General features: G+C 42.0%; 1 protein-coding gene across 2 annotated transcripts in view; it reads right to left on the bottom strand.

Moving 5' to 3' along the window:
* LOC126281480 (uncharacterized) overlaps positions 1–18,584 on the bottom strand; it is a 182,637-nt gene that overhangs the window by 73,102 nt on the left and 90,951 nt on the right. For both annotated transcript variants that reach the window (XM_049980477.1, XM_049980476.1), the window contains one exon: positions 10,317–10,405. In XM_049980477.1, the coding sequence (XP_049836434.1) occupies positions 10,317–10,405 (89 nt within the window). The remainder of the gene's footprint in view (positions 1–10,316; positions 10,406–18,584) is intronic.

Genomic DNA, 18,584 nt, shown 5'->3' with positions numbered 1-18,584 from the left:
TAATCGACGAATCGCTCGACATCTGAATGGGAACGATGCCACTACTCGACGATGTTGGCAGGAATGGATGAACGATGGCCGAACACAATGTCAAGAAGGAAGCGATCGACCTAGAGAGACGTACAACGAGAGGAACGAGAAGTCGTCATAGAGGCACTCAGAGCCCCGTTTTCATCTTTATCATCATTCTGAGGTGCAACTGATGCTTCAGTGATGATGATGAGGTCCCATACTCCGACGAGCGTAGGGGATGATGCGGGAATCAAACCTGGGACCCCGTGCATGGGAAGCGAGAACGCCCCCGCAAGACCATGAACTGCGGACTGCTTCAGTGACAGGGGCCATTAATAGGTAGCTCACAGAAAGGGGGCTGAATTCATAGTGCTCCTTGCACCTACCACTATTGACCTCTATACACCAACAAGTCCGTTACCTGTGATATCAAGTACATTCTGCCTGCAGTCTCACTGGCTGGAGTGTCTTCAGTGATGAGTCCCGCTTCGAAATGAGCCCCAATGACCTGCGTCTGGAGACTCCCCAGATAGCAGAGTGATATCAGCCTAACTGTCGCCCGCCATACGACCCGACAATCAGGAGTGATGGGCCACTTCATTTCATAGCACGACAACTTTTGTTGTAATCTGCGGCACCCTTCTGGCACAACGAAACGTTGACAGTATTCTACACCCCGTTTAGTTACCCCTCATGGACTTACATTCCAGCAAGATATTGGCTGCCCATACAGGGCGAGACGTTCTACTGATTGTCATTGTGCTTGTCAAACTGTGTCTTAGTTAGCAAGGTCGCTAGATCTTTCCTCAATTGACAACGTTTGGAACATTATGGGCGGGGCTGTACAACCAATTCGAGATTATGACGGTGGAACTCGCCGATTGGACAGAATTTGGCACGATATCTATCAGGAGGACTCCCAGTAACTCTATCAATCAGTTCCAAGGCGAATAACTGCTTGCACAAGGGCCAGAGGTGGACCACTGGGTTATTGACGCTTAGTTTGTGAAGCTCTTTCTCTTGAATGAATCATCTAATTTTCCTGAAATTGTAATCAGTTGTTTGTCTGTACATGTACACCACATTTGCCGCTTTCCGTTCCATTCGGATAATTACTTCCCGGTGCGTCGTTTCTTTGCCTTAGAGTATCGAGTTATAGACCAGAACTCCAGCTTCTAGACTGGAATAGGTACATCTCGATACTTGTGGCCATTTTTAATGATTTATATTACGATTTTAAAAAAAGTTGATAGATCGCAAAAAGTGGTCGCTAGATGTTAATGGAACTCCTTTATTTTCATAATGCGTTTCAGGCGTAACGCATCATCAGATGACCTGTCAAATAAATAACATTTTTACGTTACAAATGTGAACACATGCAGAAACGTATTTATGCAAGCACAATGGTTTGTACCAAAATTTAAAATTTCTTTGAAAGTAATACGTACCACAATGCAATATGGCTACAATGATGTAACATAGAAGTCTTTCGACTTGTAAGACATGAAGCTACCACATTCACGCAAGGACAGAAATACTGATATGACATACATACAGCTAGCGTTCGGATGAATATAGGGGACTCTGAACACCGCGTAAGCAAACTCGCTTACACCAGATGGCGTGTGGGTGGTGGCGCTGCAGCCCTACAATACAGGATAGTAAACTCACTTTTTCGTAAAGACTTTATAATGGAAACATATATTTATACAAATTTCTAAGTGGTGTATATTTCATGCATACATAGGCTAAACCGAGAATTATTTTAAAACAAGATTCAGGGAGCACATTAGTGCAAGTAATAGCAGTGGTCTGTGTTGCCATTTGAGGGAAAGGTGCCACCAATTAAGTCATATTGGCAATAGTTTAAACATTTTATATTTGGAACCCAAAGACAGGGATTAGGACATTTTAGAACACCTTGAAATTTATGCTTATTGTTGTACTAATCCAGAGAACGTAATTAATGAACAAGTAACAAACAATAGACAACCGTTTTTCAGTATTTCGATGACGTGCCACCTTCATTTCTCTTTTACAATTTTCACTAGTACAAATGTGCTCTCTTCTGTTTTACTAGTGACGTACACATATTCTCAAATAAAACGAATTACCATCTAACTAAGATTTTATGTATAGGTTTAATCTTTTAACTTTTATTTTTTTACCATCTGTCTTAAATATGTTCTACTTTGCCTACATGTTGGCATGGAATACATGTCACCTTCAGCTTTGAATGAATATCTGTTACCACGGAAAATAAATCTTATAAAACAGTAAAATTCTGGCGGGATGCAGCGCCACCACACCCGCAGTATAGTATAAGCGAGGTTACGTACGCGGTGTTGAGAGCCGCTACATTCATTCGTCTGCTAGTTGTCCATATGTCATGTCAGAATTTCTGTCATTACGTGAATGTACGAACTTCATGTCTTATAAGCTAAAAGACTTCTCTGTCATAGCACTGTATTCGTATTGTAATACGCATTTTTGTAGAATTTTTATTTATTTCGGTTCAGATCATTGTGGCTGTACAAATATGTTTGTGCACGTATTCACATTTGTAATGCAAAAATGTGTTATTAATTTAAGAGGTCATCTGATGATGGGCCACGTCCGTAACGCGTTATGAAAATAAAGAAGTCCAATTAACATCTAGTGACTAATTTTTGCTACCTATGAGCTATTTTTTAGAGTCATAATAAAAAGTCGTGTTATTTGTAAACGACTGTCCGAATGAACTTTTCAGGCGTGTGACAGTGCTATTTCAGCTACAAGTAATATGAATAAAATTGTCACTCTGTTATACATTTACAAGAAAATTATGAACATTATCAATGTAATGCATAATATTAGTAATATGATTAAAATGCGATCAGTTTGGTACAAATGTCCTTCTGTGGCCGTTTTGCCTAAACGGAATGACTAATGGTTAAATACAGGTTAGTACGTTGCGAGACATCCAAAATATGCTCAATAGTGTTCATGTTTGGGAAGTTTGGTGGGCAGCGGAAGTGTTTAAACTCAGAAGAGTGTTCCTGGACCACTCTGTAGCAACTCTGGGCGTGTGGGGTGTCGCATTTTCCTGCTGGAATTGCCCATGTCCGTCGGAATAAACAATGGATATGAATGGATGCAGGCGATCAGACAGGATGCTTATGTACGTGTTGCCTGTCAGAGTCGTATCGAGACGTATCGTCCCATATCATTCCAACTCAGTGTGCGATTTGAAGGGGGGGGGGGGATGGGATGGATTTCCCTCTCTGCATCAGACTATCCCCTCCTCTGGTTTTAGTTTATGCATGCCAATCCCGGATGTTTATTTCGCACGCACTGAAGTAAAACTTTACATATAATTTAAATTTGTGAAGCCGAACACTGAAAGATTTTAATAAGACTTATTATTAATACTATTAGTATGTTTCAGTTTTCTATCATCAGAATAAGTACAACTTTTCACAAATGTGCCTCTACTTTTTGAATTCCCCTCGTATATCTGTACCTATATGTAGATGATTTTGTAAATAAGCTTTACCTATAATGTAATTTTAAACATATAACAAGGGATGGCTTTTCTGATAGTGCATACGCGTCAATAGTGAGTTTCGACATTAACATCTATTTATAAATAGCTGTTTAACCATGCGTAACGCCAAGGTCCAAGCTAGTTATATATATAATTCTGCTAACCCACTAAGACATCCCCCCCACTGGTAAAAGCACAAATCGCACCCTGTTCCAACTACACACGCCCCACACCATTAAAGAGCCTCCCCTCGCTTGAATAGTCCCCTGCTGACATGCAGGGTCCATGGATTCGTGAGGTTGTCTCCATACCTGTACACGTCCATCTGTTCGACACAATTTGAAACGAGATTCGTCCGACCAAGCAACATGTTTTCAGTTATCACCAGTCCAACGTCGGTGTTGATGGGCCCTGGCGAGGCATTAAGCTTTGTGTCGTGCAGTCATCAACTGTTCACGAATGCGTGTTCGGCTTCGAGAGCCCATATCGACGATGTTTCGTTGAATGGTTCGCACATTGACACTTGGTGGCCCAGCACTGAATTCTGCAGCAATTTACGGAAGGATTGCTCTTCTGTTATTTTGAAAGATTCTCTTCACTCGTCGTTAGTCCCATTCTTGCAGGAACTTTTTCCTGTCGCATGGACGTCGGGTATTTGATGTTTTACCAGATTCCTGATATTCATATAAACTCGTGAAAAAGTCGTACGGGAAAATTGCCATTTCACTGGTGCCTCGGAGATGCTGTGTCGCATCGCTCGTGTGCCGACTATAACACCGCGTTCAAACTCACTTAGATCTTGGTAACCTGCCATTGTAGCAGCAATAACCGATCTAACAACTGCGTCTTTTTTTTCCCTTTATTGGATTTCGATTACACTCGAAGGGGGCGGGTTGGCAGCAGCTTAGTACGCTGCTCCTCAGCCTACAGAATTTTTAAAACGTAAGATAAGAAACAATAGAAGCAGCTGATAAATCGGTGATGTAAATTTTAAAACGACGGAAAATTGTGGAAAGTTAAAACATAAAACAAATGGTGGCCGATGATTATAAAATACACAGGAAGCAGACAGGGAAAATAGTAGTCAGACAATTAAAAAACACGACGACATTCTGGTTTCTGTTCGCAAGAGATATAAAAATGACACCTTGCGCCAGTATGATGTCCGTTCGCAACACTGCGGCAAAGACGCACAACATTTAACAATCACTGGAAACACTGCACTAAAAAGTCGGCACGAAGATGACGCACCACAGGCAAGGGCAGATTGGGGGGGGGGGGTGACCTAGACAGATGAGGGGGGGGGGGAGGAAGGAGGAAGAGAGGAAAAACGAAAGGCAGGGGCGAACCAACGAAGGGAGAGGACTCATAAGGGGGGAGCAGGGCAGACGCGAGAGGGAATGGGGAAGGGCAGAGGAAGGAAACGCAGAAGGACTTGGGGAGGAGAAGGGAGGCAGTGAATCTTAATGATGGTATAATGCGCATAATGTAAATGCTAATTTTCCAACGCCATTTTTTGTTCAACCTTGAAGAGGGGGGCTAAATCGGATAAACCGGGTGGGCAAAAATTGAGTTGGAAAAAGCTTCTAATGCCACCTCCAAAGACTGACTTGGAAGAAAGTGCAAAGAAGATCAGGGATAGGAGAAAAGGGAAAGCAATAATACTGGAATCTTTCATAAAAAGGTGATTTGGAATTTGAAGAAAAGGGCAAGAATGCTAAAGATGAAAAGCAAAACCCAAAAACGAAACTTTTTTATGGGGAAGAAACAAAAGGGTCACCCTGTAACGGAGGTGAAGATGCAGCAAACGACGTTTCGAAAAACCAAACCAGCTAAAATAACATTGAAAAGCAAGTTTTATCGACTTAGTTAAGCGAAGAAGAGCCAGACGTAGCACGTATGATTTATAAAGTGCTATATTCAGACTTGTTATCATTAGAAGGATGGGTCCAGTATCTGTTTTTCCGTGGCTGGGCTCATGGGCAATGTTCCAGTACTGTGGAAGCAAGTAACCACTTCGTTTGTGATTTCTGTTCTTAATAAGGTGTGTTTTCAGTTTTTTTGCGACTAGTTACTGAAATCATGGCCTATATTAGTGAAAAGTTTTGAATTTTTGAAGTTCTTTGTTAAAAACCAGTTTTAGTTCTGAAAAAAGATATATTGTATTCCTTGGTAGTACATTTAAGGATTTCCTATACGTTTTTAAATATTTTTTGCAGTAGAATTAATCTTTTTTTTCTTGAATGCAAGTTTCTTCCACTCGTTTAAATGGGTACTCCATTTTGCGCCATGGGTAGGGCAAAGCCACTTTTTTGCATTTAATTAGGTTAATTATTTTTGTGCTGCGTTGACTTATTTTAAGCTAAAGCTGGACTGTTATCATGTTGTTGAATGTATAAGCAATCTGAATAACCTTAATTTGCAAACTAATTGATCACTGAAAATAATCTATATGCATTAAAAGTTAAGGTACCCAGTTTTACCCTAATTTTCCTTACAAGGGTTTTACAATATGAGGGAACGTGTCTGAGAACCAACAAACTGAAAGTAAATTTCACCATCGCCGATCACGAATGGCAAGAGCTGTTTTTTGTTTCAATTTATTTTTGTAACAGAATGGCGATTAGTGTTTTCCCCTGAATTTGATAATATTTCACGTAAAAAGATCCACTTGTTCAATTGACTGCAAACTCCTCTGTTATCGAATTTATAATATGTATCCTATTGCGTATGAATAAATTTTAGGCGCTTCAGTCTGGAACCGCGTGACCGCTACGGTCGCAGGTTCGAATCCTGCCTCGGGCATGGATGTGTGTGATGTTCTTAGGTTAGTTAGGTTTCATTAGTTCTATGTTCTAGGCGACTGATGATCTCAGAAGTTAAGTCGCATAGTGCTCAGAGCCATTTTTTGAACCAATAAATTTTATTTATCATTTGTTTTATTAGCATTGAGAGGCGCAAAATTAGCAGTGCTGCTTCACAGCTACGAAGTTTAGTGCGCATTGCTTTCCTTCTATTGTTCTTATTGATTGAGCATGACGTTAAGGACCTGCTTCGATGCGTTGTTGTAACATCTTATTTAAATTCAATGAAGTATAAGAAGTGACTTCTAATACATATGAACAAGGTTTTGAATTCTGTACTGGTAGTAAATGGAGTATTTCTCAATGTTTAACAAAAAAAGACAACATTCAGATTCGAAATACCTTTAAATTTTCAATAGAGATTTTCTATAACATCTTGCAAAACATAAAACATTCAGATGGATTCTCCAATTGTAAGTAATTGTTTCTAGCTTAGCCAGTGTGTACTTCAGTGCCACAAAAATTGTACCGTATGTTCTGAAGGGATGCTAAGCAGGTAGGACATGGTATCAAAATTCGACGGCCACTGTTCAGTCTGTCAATGTGATTCAGAATTTGATTGGCTTACTATTGACTTACGAGATGTGAATAAGTCGCGTTTTAAACGCAGAGTAACTTTTTAATTAGTTAGCGTATTAGATACTGTGATGCTACCTAACTGATGGGAAAAAGTTGGGAGTTTAACAAAAGGGTGATAATGGTTTTTATAGGCATAGAAAAGGCATAGGACTCAGTTAACAAGGAAAGAATCTGGGAAGGAATGAAGAAGATAGATATAGAAGATGAATACATTAATGTGATAAAGACAATGTACAGGGGACACAATTGTAGAATTAGAACACCATTGGGGAACTCTGAATACTTCGAAATAAAACAAGGACTTAAACAAGGAAGTATTCTATCTCCTGCACTTTTTAGTGTTGTGATGGAGGGAATGAATAGGGCAGTTAAAGTTGTAGTAAAAGGAAAAAACAAAAAGATGATTTTTGCAGATGATATGGTAATATGGGGAGATAAAGAGATAGATGTACAGTTACAACTTGATGCGTTTAAGAAAATAATGAAAACGTATGGATTAAAATTAAATAAAGATAAGAGTAAACTAATGATATTTGGAAGAGAGAAAGGGATCAATGGAAATATTACCTTGAACGGAGAACCCCTCAAAGTGTCAGAAAGTTTCACTTATTTAGGGAGTGAAATATCTAGTGATGGAAGAATAACCAACGAAATTAATAGGAGGTTACAGAAGGGAGGTAATTTCTACCAAACAGTAAGACACCTGATTTGGAATAAGGAAGTTTTAGAAATAGCAAAACACCTTATGTATAAGAGTTATTACTTCCCTATTGTCACCTGTGGGGAAGAAACATCGACAATGACAGAAAGGGACTGGAGCAAACTGCAAGCAGGGGAAATGAAATTTCTCAAAGCAGCTGAGGGAAAAACAAGAATGGACAGAGTAAGGAATGTAGATATTAGAATGGATCTTAAACAAGAAAGTATGAGAGAAGAAATTGAGAAAAAGAGATTAAGATGGTACGGGAATGTTAAGAGGATATGTAGGCAGAGACTCCCCAAAATTATGGAAGAACTAAAGATGGATGGAAAAAGACCTGGAGGGCGCCCAAGATAACGGTGGAAAACGAGAGCGAGAATATCTGTGGAAAGGAGAGGTGTGACCTGGCAGCAAGTGGAGGAAGGAAAGTGGTGGGAGAACCGAGCCAAATGGAGAGGACTCGTCAGCACCTAGACCCGGCAGTAGCTGGAGCGGGATCCGGATATAGATTAGATATTGTGATGAAGTAGGGATAGGTAACTAGGATATCTTTCTTAGCTAATGTAAGCTCGGTATAAAAATCTTATCAGGCGACTGTGTAAATAAAATGAGTCCACTAAATTAAATGAAAGTAAGTAATCAGTTCTAACAGAATACAAGTTTCCGATAATAAGCCCAACTTACGCTACGTAAAAAAAAAGGAATAAAAAAGAATAGAAAGTGCAGGGTGTTACAAAAATGACCGGTACATTTGAAACGGCAATAAAAACTAAACGAGCAGCGATAGAAATACACCGTTTGTTGCAATATGCTTAGAACAACAGTACATTTTCAGGCGGACAAACTTTCGAAATTACAGTAGTTACAATTTTCAACAACAGATGGCGCTGCAAGTGATGTGAAAGATATAGAAGACAACGCAGTCTGTGGGTGCGCCATTCTGTACGTCGTCTTTCTGCTGTAAGCGTGTGCTGTTCACAACGTGCAAGTGTGCTGTGGACAACATGGTTTATTCCTTACAACAGAGGATTTTTCTGGTGTTGGAATTCCACTGCCTAGAACACAGTGTTGTTGCAACAAGACGAAGTTTTCAACGGAGGTTTAATGTAACCAAAGGACCGAAAAGCGATACAATAAAGGATCTGTTTGAAAAATTTCAACGGACTGGGAACGTGACGGATGAATGTGCTGGAAAGGTAGGGCGACCACGTACGGCAACCACAGAGGGCAACGCGCAGCTAGTGCAGCAGGTGATCCAACAACGGCCTCACGTTTCCGTTCGCCGTGTTGCAGCTGCGGTCCAAATGACGCCAACGTCCACGTATCGTCTCATGCGCCAGAGTTTGCACCTCTATCCATACAAAATTCAAACGCGGCAACCCCTCAGCGCCGGCTACCATTGCTGCACGATATAGTGCACAGGATTGATGACGGCGATATGCATGTGGGCAGCACTTGGTTTACTGACGAAGCTTATTTTTACCTGGACGGCTTCGTCAATAAACAGAACTGGCGCATATGGGGAACCGAAAAGCCCCATGTTGCAGTCCCATCGTCCCTGCATCCTCAAAAAGTACTGGTCTGGGCCGCCATTTCTTCCAAAGGAATCACTGGCCCATTTTTCAGATCCGAAAGGATTACTGCATCACGCTAACTGGACATTCTTCGTGAATTTGTGGCGGTACAAACTGCCTTAGACGACACTGTGAACACCTCGTGGTATATGCAAGATGGTGCCCGGCCACATCGCACGGCCGACGTCTTTAATTTCCTGAATGAATATTTCGATGATCGTGTGATTGCTTTGGGCTATCCGAAACATACAGGAGGCGGCGTGGATTGGCCTCCCTATTCGCCAGACATGAACCCCTGTGACTTCTTTCTGTGGGGACACTTGAAAGACCAGGTGTACCGCCAGAATCCAGAAACAATTGAACAGCTGAAGCAGTACATCTCATCTGAATGTGAAGCCATTCCGCCAGATACGTTGTCAAAGTTTTCGGGTAATTTCATTCAGAGACTACGCCATATTATTGCTACACATGGTGGATATGTGAAAAATATCGTACTATAGAGTTTCCCAGACCGCAGCGCCATCTGTTGTTGACAATTGTAACTACTGTAATTTCGAAAGTTTGTCTGCCTGAAAATGTACTGTTATCCCAAGCATATTGCAACAAACGGTGTATTTCTATCGCTGCTCGTTTAGTTTGTATTGCCGTTTCAAATATACCGGTCATTTTTGAAACACCCTGTAAGAGGACCGTTACATCAGAATTTCGCTGTCAACAAGGCGATAGCGGAAGCTGCCTTCCTTACTTTTCCTATCTCCTGAGGTGGCGACTGCTACAGAGACCTACTTAATGTATAAACAACGTGCCTGCAAAGTTCCGTAATGGACGATGGGCCTGCAATCTGCATAAGCTCTGAGCCACTTTCTAGTTCACATCTCCCATAACTGAAGAGTCTGCAAGAATACTAGCACATAGGCCCAGCTGGAAATGTACGTGCGCGAATTTGCAGGTTACGTTCCGTCTTTTGGTGAAAAATGGTTAAATCTACGTCAGCAATGAAAGCCTGATTTTCCCACAGGGAGTACGGAGCAAAAATATTTAGAACACTATAAGGTGCTTACCACAGGACATGGCCATCATTCGAAGAGTTGAAGTGAAGATCTTCTCGCCGAATATCCTCCTGCGGGAGTACTTGTCGACGCAGTAACAGCTGCAAGAAACAAGCAGATTATCATGCCAGACAGTACATAAGGTGAAATTGCTAGTAAGTACATGTAAGCAAAAGGAGAACTTATTTTGCGCTGATGATTATTATTGTATGTATATAAGGACGTGATTTTCTAAGGCCAACGTGGTCGAAGGTGTAACGTAACACATAAAAGAGAATTTTTCGTCCCCGAAATGTAATTCACTCTCTTCCATTCTCATTAACATTCACAGATATTTTCAAACTGAGGAATACAATACGAAATTGAGAGTAAAATATAGAGCTAAAATATGTCTCTATTAACAGCACCAAAATTATAATGAAGTGTCATTAACTATTAACGAAGTAAAGATTGATCCAACCCTTCTGAAAACTCATTACAGAAGTTAAGAAACAGAAGAGGTATAATATCTTGTTTTAATTGTACATGGAAATGCCCAAGAAAGCTCACTGCCATATCAGACTGCCCAAGTGGTTTGATGCCACGTTTAGGTAGCACATTTCATCAGCTGCAGCCTATTGTCTCTTGCTGATGAAATTTAATATTCTCTATTTTCTAAGAAAATAAATTACCTATACGAAGAATAAGCTCGAGTGATGAATGGGACCGTATAAAAGCTCTGAAGCGTAGGTCTGCAAATATTTTTGTCGAGTAGACTGACAGATTTTACTGTGGAAGTGTAGACAGAAAAATTAAAAAAAAGTTGCGTTTTGTACGTTTTTACTTAAAAAAAAACACTCCGTCTTCAGGCCACAAGTGGCCCATCGGGACCATCCGACCGCCGTGTCATCCTCAGATGGCATCCTCAGTTGGCATCACGAGGATGAGTGCACCCCGAAAAATGGCAACAGCACATGGCGGCCTGGATGGTCATCCATCCAAGTGTCGGCCACGCCCGACAGCGTTTAACTTCGGTGATCTGACGGGAACCGGTGTACAAACTGCGGCAAGGCCGTTGCCTCTTTACTTTAAAAATGTAGTAAAATTAATACATAAACGCTTTTAATGGAATGGATAAGCTTGATGGATTAGAAGGAAATTCGCAGTATTTGTCTTCAATTTAGTTATGTTTAATCTTAAATTTCATCCTCCCTTTTTTCTGTAAGAAGATTGGCAACCACACTGAAAACTCTTTCCACGAGGTATGAAGAAGGGAAAAACTATCAAATAGTTCACAATAAAGGAAAGGAAAAAATCATTGAAGCCAGAATTGGTGAAATCCCTCACTAAACTATACCTTCAGTTCTTCATTAGTGCTTATTCCGATCAGTTCTTCTCGTATATGACACTAGTTTCTTAGACATCACTGTATGGATTTTCTATCAACTGTGATATTACCTTAGTTAAAACATTCTGGAATCTAGTTTAAGAGCCTGAGTGAAGGCCATTTAAAGGTTGATTGTATGTTTTGACGCCGTTTTCCTGGCGGTTTATGACGAACTCGGAAACTTCATGGCGTCCAATTCTTCCTGCAAGGAAACCTGAACTGATGGACTTAGTTTTCATCCGATTTAGACTTTCACCTTAAAACTGCAAGTTAATCTTATTAAATTAGTAAAGAAATGTGTTAAATAAGCGATATCTGGTTTCCACTTGCCTAAATTTTCTTTTAAAATTGGATATTTAGCACCCAAAACCGCAGCTCGTGCTCTTGCGATAGTGTTCTCGCTTCCCGCGCACGGGTCCCGGGTTCGATTCCAGGCGGGGTCAGGGATTTTTCCTGCCTCGAGATGACAGGGTGTTGTATCGTCTGCGTCATCATCATTCGTCCCCATTACGGCCGGAGGAAGGTAATGGCAAAACATCTCCGCTAGGACATTGCCTAGTACGGCGGTGCGGTTCTTCCGCATCGTCCCCTACGCTCCTCGGAGTATGGGACCTCAACATAATCATCATCAGTACTCAAAAACTCTCAGACAGTCTCAAAAAGAGGAAAACCATGCCTATGTAGCTACTGCAAAGTGATTGCTGTGCCGTATTGTGTTGTGTCGTCAATTAATACATCTCTTGATGAGTGTCAATGTCGTTCGTGGCTAGTCATGGGCAGCGCCTCATACTTTTTGAGCTCCTTGGAGAGGGACGACAGTACTTTACGGAGTGGAGCTAGAAGAATAATTAGTAGTGTCGCTGAATGTTGCGAGCAAGGGACGCTGTGGGAAGAGCAGTGAAGTAGTCAATAGCAAGTTTCAGCCCTGTGGGAAGAATTCGAAATTTTGCTTGCGGACTGCCTAAACCGGATCCACTCTCATGGATTCTCGTTTGCGTCTAATGCACCCGCAACTTTTTGCCACTGACAAGGACCCCTTGTACTTTGGATTCGACCTTTGGGGGTCAGTAGACACAGCTTTGTCAATCACTGCTCTAGAGAAACGTATTATAATGTACTGCTCTCTTATTTGGGGTCGTTGTTGAGTAGGCCTGGCAACACAAGAAGTAGGATATCAAAGATGCGCTACTAGAATGTATATAGCTCATACGAAAATGTAGCAGAGATGCTCGTGCAGTTTAAACAGGATAAGCTGTAATAGACCTGACGTTGAAATCGTGAAATCCTGTTGGATATGCTTAGATAACAGGTACAGGGGATAGGCTGCACCAGTGTCTACATTTTGTAAACCGATTTTGAATATAAAATAAGAGAGACTGGGACGCGAATGCAGACACTTTTCGCTCCCTTCTGCAGAATGTCCAAAACTTCCAGTTAAACGGAAGGTACACTGGACTAAGAATCTTGAGGTGGAGTACTAACGACCAGCGCCGGCCGCAGTGGCCGAGCGGTTCTAGGCGCTACAGTTTGGAATCACGCGACTGCTACGGTCACAGGTTCGAATCCTGCCTCGGGCATGGATGTGTGTGAAGTCCTTAGGTTAGTTATGTTTACGTAGTTCTAAGTTCTAGGGGACTGATGACCTCAGAAGTTAAGTCCCATAGTGCTCAGAGCCATTTGATTTGAACCAACGACCAGCAATGAACGTTTCAGGCAGTACTGGGACCTGAATGAGCAATACGTGTGAGGCATGAGACACAACTTTGAGGACGGATTACGTTTCACAACAAACTTCTGCCTGCTATATCAACGTTCGTGATTCTACCCTGAGAATGAATACACTGTATGGGCTCGGCTTCTCTAGTGGGTAGGCGGGGTAGTTACACTTAGGTTCAGCTTGGAGACAATTGTTTCATTTACATATTTACAACAAATTTACTACAGTAGACTTGTGCCAGCTTAGGGGACGGGAGAGGGAGGGAGGAGGGGGAGCGTCAAACACATAGTCCTTGGTGCCCGGGGCGTAGTTGCGAAGACGCCTGCATATGCTACGCCCATCAAGGCCTAGGACTGGAGCGACCTTTTGTGGCAAACGGTCCTCGACGGCATTGCAGGCTGCGTCAGATACTGGTGCGGCGGTCTGTGACAGGTGGCTGTGTAAGCCAACTTTCATTTCTGAGGTGTGATATTGCTTAATTGTCACTGTATTTATTGCACTGTATTCTGTGTCTGCTTGCTTGCTAAGAGAATAATCAACGTGTGAATACATTTATTTCGTGTGTCAACCAGCGGTCTCTCCATATCCTCTCCATTTCCTGAGGTAATCTCTGCAAAATCTGAATCTGAGAGTGTGTTTGGTTAAAACTACTGTCAGGGAAGCAGAGAGATTCTTTTGTGTTCCGGATTGTGTAGTATCAGAATCGATAGGTTTCCCCATAGAGATTTCCTTGAAAAACAGAACGTTTCCTGCCTTTTCCACCATGCATCAGTTAATGTGATATTTCGTGAATAGTTCTGATCAACAAGCTTTGCACATATGGTAGATATGGGCAAGATACCATTATGTAGTCTGCTTGTTCCGTACTATTATTGAGCCAGGGAAAGTACTAAAAGCCAATGATATATGGAACCTCGATTGTCTACTTGATATAGAATTCAGTTACCGACCTCCGAGTTCATTCATATACACAGAGAGAAACAGCACGTAACTCGCACTTGCCAGTACCTGATACGAGTTTCATTGAGACAGAGGAGGTGAACAATTTTCATATGGCCCTGCTACGCTATTGGCTAGGCGGAAGCGTGCCTAACGAGTGAAGGAAGCATAGAAATCTTGGTACGAACCCTGGCCTAGACGTGTGGCTGGCAGCGTCCGATGTCTGTACATGTCCAGTGGACCAATGAATGACCGGGAGACTCTCAGTTCCACCCTCAGCTGTGGCTGGGTCTCCAAGTAGGTGGGCCCATAGGATGGCGAATGGAGATACCTACTCCAGAGGATGGTCAGTGAGTGATAATGACCTCACTGGCAATGACTACTGTAGAGCAGTCGCTGGTGTGATGCCATTTTCTGGCTGGAGGCCAGTATTTATACGCGCCAGGATGGGATTGTCGGTAAGCAGACGCCCCAAGTGTCAAGTACTTCACTTGCTGCCATACAGTATCAGATTTCGGTAATACTATTTATCACTGAGTATGTGTTCGTGCCACAGTACCGAGATGAGTGTGGTGGCGAAATGCTGTGCTGGATGATTACGACGAGAAGCACGATTACGCACTAAGCACTTACAAAGGCCCGCGTCGCTACACTACAATCATCTTTTTGTATCCCCATTGTAATTTCCTAATTTTTGTTCGTTCAGAATTGCTTATAGAACCCAGTACGATGTCCTCAATGGTGAGTGTCATCGGAGGTGAGGGTATCATCTGGAGTGCCCAAGGGAAGTGTGGTAGGTCCGCTGTTGTTTTCTATCTACATAAATGGTCTTTTGGATAGGGTGGATAGCAATGTGCGGCTGTTTGCTGATGATGCTGTGGTGTACGGGAAGGTGTCGTCGTTGAGTGACTGTAGGAGGATACAGGATGACTTGGACAGGATTTGTGATTGGTGTAAAGAATGGCAGCTAACTCTAAATATAGATAAATGTAAATTAATGCAGATAAATAGGAAAAAGAATCCGGCAATGTTTGAATACTCCATTAGTAGCGTAGCGCTTGACACATTCACGTCGATTAAATATTTGGGCGTAACATTGCAGAGCGATATGAAGTGGGACAAGAATGTAATGGCAGTTGTGGGAGAAAGCGGATAGTCGTCTTCGGTTCATTGGTAGAATTTTGGGAGGATGTGGTTCATCTGTAGATGTGAAGGAGACCGCTTATAAAACACTAATACGACCTATTCATGAGTTCTGGTCGAGCGTTTGGGATCCCTATCAGGTCGGATTGAGGGAGGACATAGAAGCAATTCAGAGGCGGGCTGCTAGATTTGTTACTGGTGGGTTTGATCATCAAGCGAGTGCTACGGAAATGCTTCAGGAACTCGGGTGGGAGTCTCTGGAGGAAAGGAGGCGTTCTTTTCGTGAATCGCTACTGAGGAAATTTAGAGAACCAGCGTTTGAGGCTGACTGCAGTACAATTTTACTGCCGCCAACTTATATTTCACGTAAAGACCACAAAGATAAGATAAGAGAGATTAGGGTTCGTACAGAGACATATAGGAAGTCATTTTTCCTTCGTTCTGTTTGGCAGTGGAACAGGGAGAGAAGATGCTAGTTGTGGTACGAGGTACCATCCGCCAAGCACCGTATGGTGGATTGCGGAGTATGTATGTAGATGTAGATGTACGGCAGTACACATTAGGGAAGCTTACAGGTATGCATTTAATGTATGGTGAAACAGGATTCGGTGTCCAATAAGCTGAACAAATGAACAGAGGAAAAGCTTGCATCAGACGAACAATACATACCACAGCAGATATTGGAGTGCAGCTGGTTGGTACAGTTCTAGCTGTCTATTTCAGTGTACAACAGACAACATGAATATTTGGGTGCTGCAAAATATTACACTTCACTATAATGCAAGCGTTGAGACTGGCGATCACCATTTTTGAACAGCTGCTGTAAGTCGTTGCTATAAAGCGTTATACAAATGTAAATAAAAAACTAAATATTCCTTCTGACCATTAATCTATAAGTACTCAGTTTGGCACCCTCTGTTATCCTATAATTTTCAACCTATCGGTTTCCGTCATGTATGCAAATGGGGTATGAAGTATTGGGTAATATTGTTACAAAATGCCCTCTGCCGTGTACTGATTTGCTGTGTACGAACGCAGAAGCAAACTGAGAGGGAAGAACACTCTGTTCGTTGTCAAAATTCATGGTCACCCCAAATCTGGGTCAGTATTTCTATTTCAGTTTAGTGCTGAGCAATCCGAGTACTTAAAACCAAAAAAATTCTCGATTCCAAAGCGATATCGGTGTTCTCCATAACTGTCATCGACTATTTCAGTACTACATCTGAGAAGAGCACCAACGGTTTCACGTTGCGGATCGGTGCAACTCGGCTGCACTCGTGAGCAGGAAAAGAACAGTTGTTGGTTGTCCTCACAAAAGGTCCTAGTTTCTCGGACATGAATTCGTTTTCCTTCTTTGCCAGCAGCGTTAAACAACAGGCAGCCGGAAAACAGCTTCCACTTCCAGTACAAAAAAGGACGTTGCATTGAAATATGTAATGAAAAAAAGGCAATAGTTGCATATATATACTTTATATTTGTATTAAAATAGCCCTATAGAATTTCGGCAAGGATTTTTCATTATTTTCAAAAGTGGCTACGGAAACCAAAAAGGATAAAAGTTTTGAAAATAAGTTCGGAGAAAAATAAAGAAGTTGTATGATTTTCAGTTTAATTCCAGAGCTACGTTCTCAAACACTGTGTAACTGCGTTGCGACACTTAAAGTAGTAAAGAAGTTTTGCTATTTGAGGAGCAAAATAACTGATGAAAGTCGAAGTAGAGAGGATATAAAATGTAGACTGGCAATGGCAAGGAAAGCGTTTCTGAAGAAGAGAAATTTGTTAACATCCAGTATAGATTTAAGTGTCAGGAAGTCGTTTCTGAAAGTGTTTGTATGGAGTGTAGCTATGTATGGAAGTGAAACATGGACGATAAATAGTTTGGACAAGAAGAGAATAGAAGCTTTAGAAATGTGTTGCTACAGAAGAATGCTGAAGATTATATGGGTAGATCACATAACTAATGAGGAAGTGTTGAATAGGGTTGGGGAGATGAGGAGTTTGTGGCACAACTTGACAAGAGAAGGGACCGGTTGGTAGGACATGTTCTGAGGCATCAAGGGATCACAAATTTAGCATTGGAGGGCAGCTTGGGGGGTAAAAATCGTAGAGGGAGACCTAGAGATGAATCCACTAAGCAGATTCAGAAGGATGTAGGCTGCAGTAGGTACTGGGAGATGAAGAAACTTGCACAGGCATGGAGAGCTGTATCAAACCAGTCTCAGGACTGAAGACCACAACAACATGTTTTTACGTCTCCTATCTACAACTACATCTACATCTACATTCATACTCCGCAAGCCACTCAACGGTGTGTGGCGGAGGGCACTTTACGTGCCACTGTTATTACCTCCCTTTCCTGTTCCAGTCGCGTATGGTTCGCGGGAAGAACGACTGTCTGAAAGCCTCTGTGCGCGGTCGAATCTCTCTAATTTTACATTCGTGATCTCCACGGGAGGTGTAAGTAGGGGGAAGCAGTATATTCGATACCTCATCCAGAAACGCACCCTCTCTAAACCTGGCGAGCAAGCTACACCGCAATGCAGAGCGCCTCTCTTGCAGAGTCTGCCACTTGAGTTTGCTAAACATCTCCGTAACGCTATCACGGTTACCAAATAACCCTGTGACGAAACGCGCCGCTCTTCTTTGGATCTTCTCTATCTCCTCCGTCAACCCTATCTGGTACGGATCCCACACTGATGAGCAATACTCAAGTGTAGGTCGAACGAGTGTTTTGTAAGCCACCTCCTTTGTTTATGGACTACATTTCCTAAGGACTCTCCCAATGAATCTCAACCTGGTACCCGCCTTACCAACAATTAATTTTATATGATCATTCCATTTCAAATCGTTCCGCACGCATACTCCCAGATATTTTACAGAAGTAACTGCTAGCAGTGTTTGTTCCGCTATCATATAATCATACAATAAAGGTTCCTTCTTTCTATGTATTCGCAAAACATTACATTTATCTATGTTAAGGGTCAGTTGCCACTCCCTACACCAAGTGCCTATCCGCTGCATCTCTTCCTGCATTTCGCTACAATTTTATAATGCTGCAACTTCTCTGTATACTACAGCATCATCCGCGAAAAGCCGCATGGAACTTCCGACACTA

This window comes from Schistocerca gregaria, chromosome 7, assembly GCF_023897955.1.
Source record: "Schistocerca gregaria isolate iqSchGreg1 chromosome 7, iqSchGreg1.2, whole genome shotgun sequence".
NCBI lineage: Eukaryota > Metazoa > Arthropoda > Insecta > Orthoptera > Acrididae > Schistocerca > Schistocerca gregaria.
This window is presented reverse-complemented; position numbering and strand designations above follow the sequence as displayed.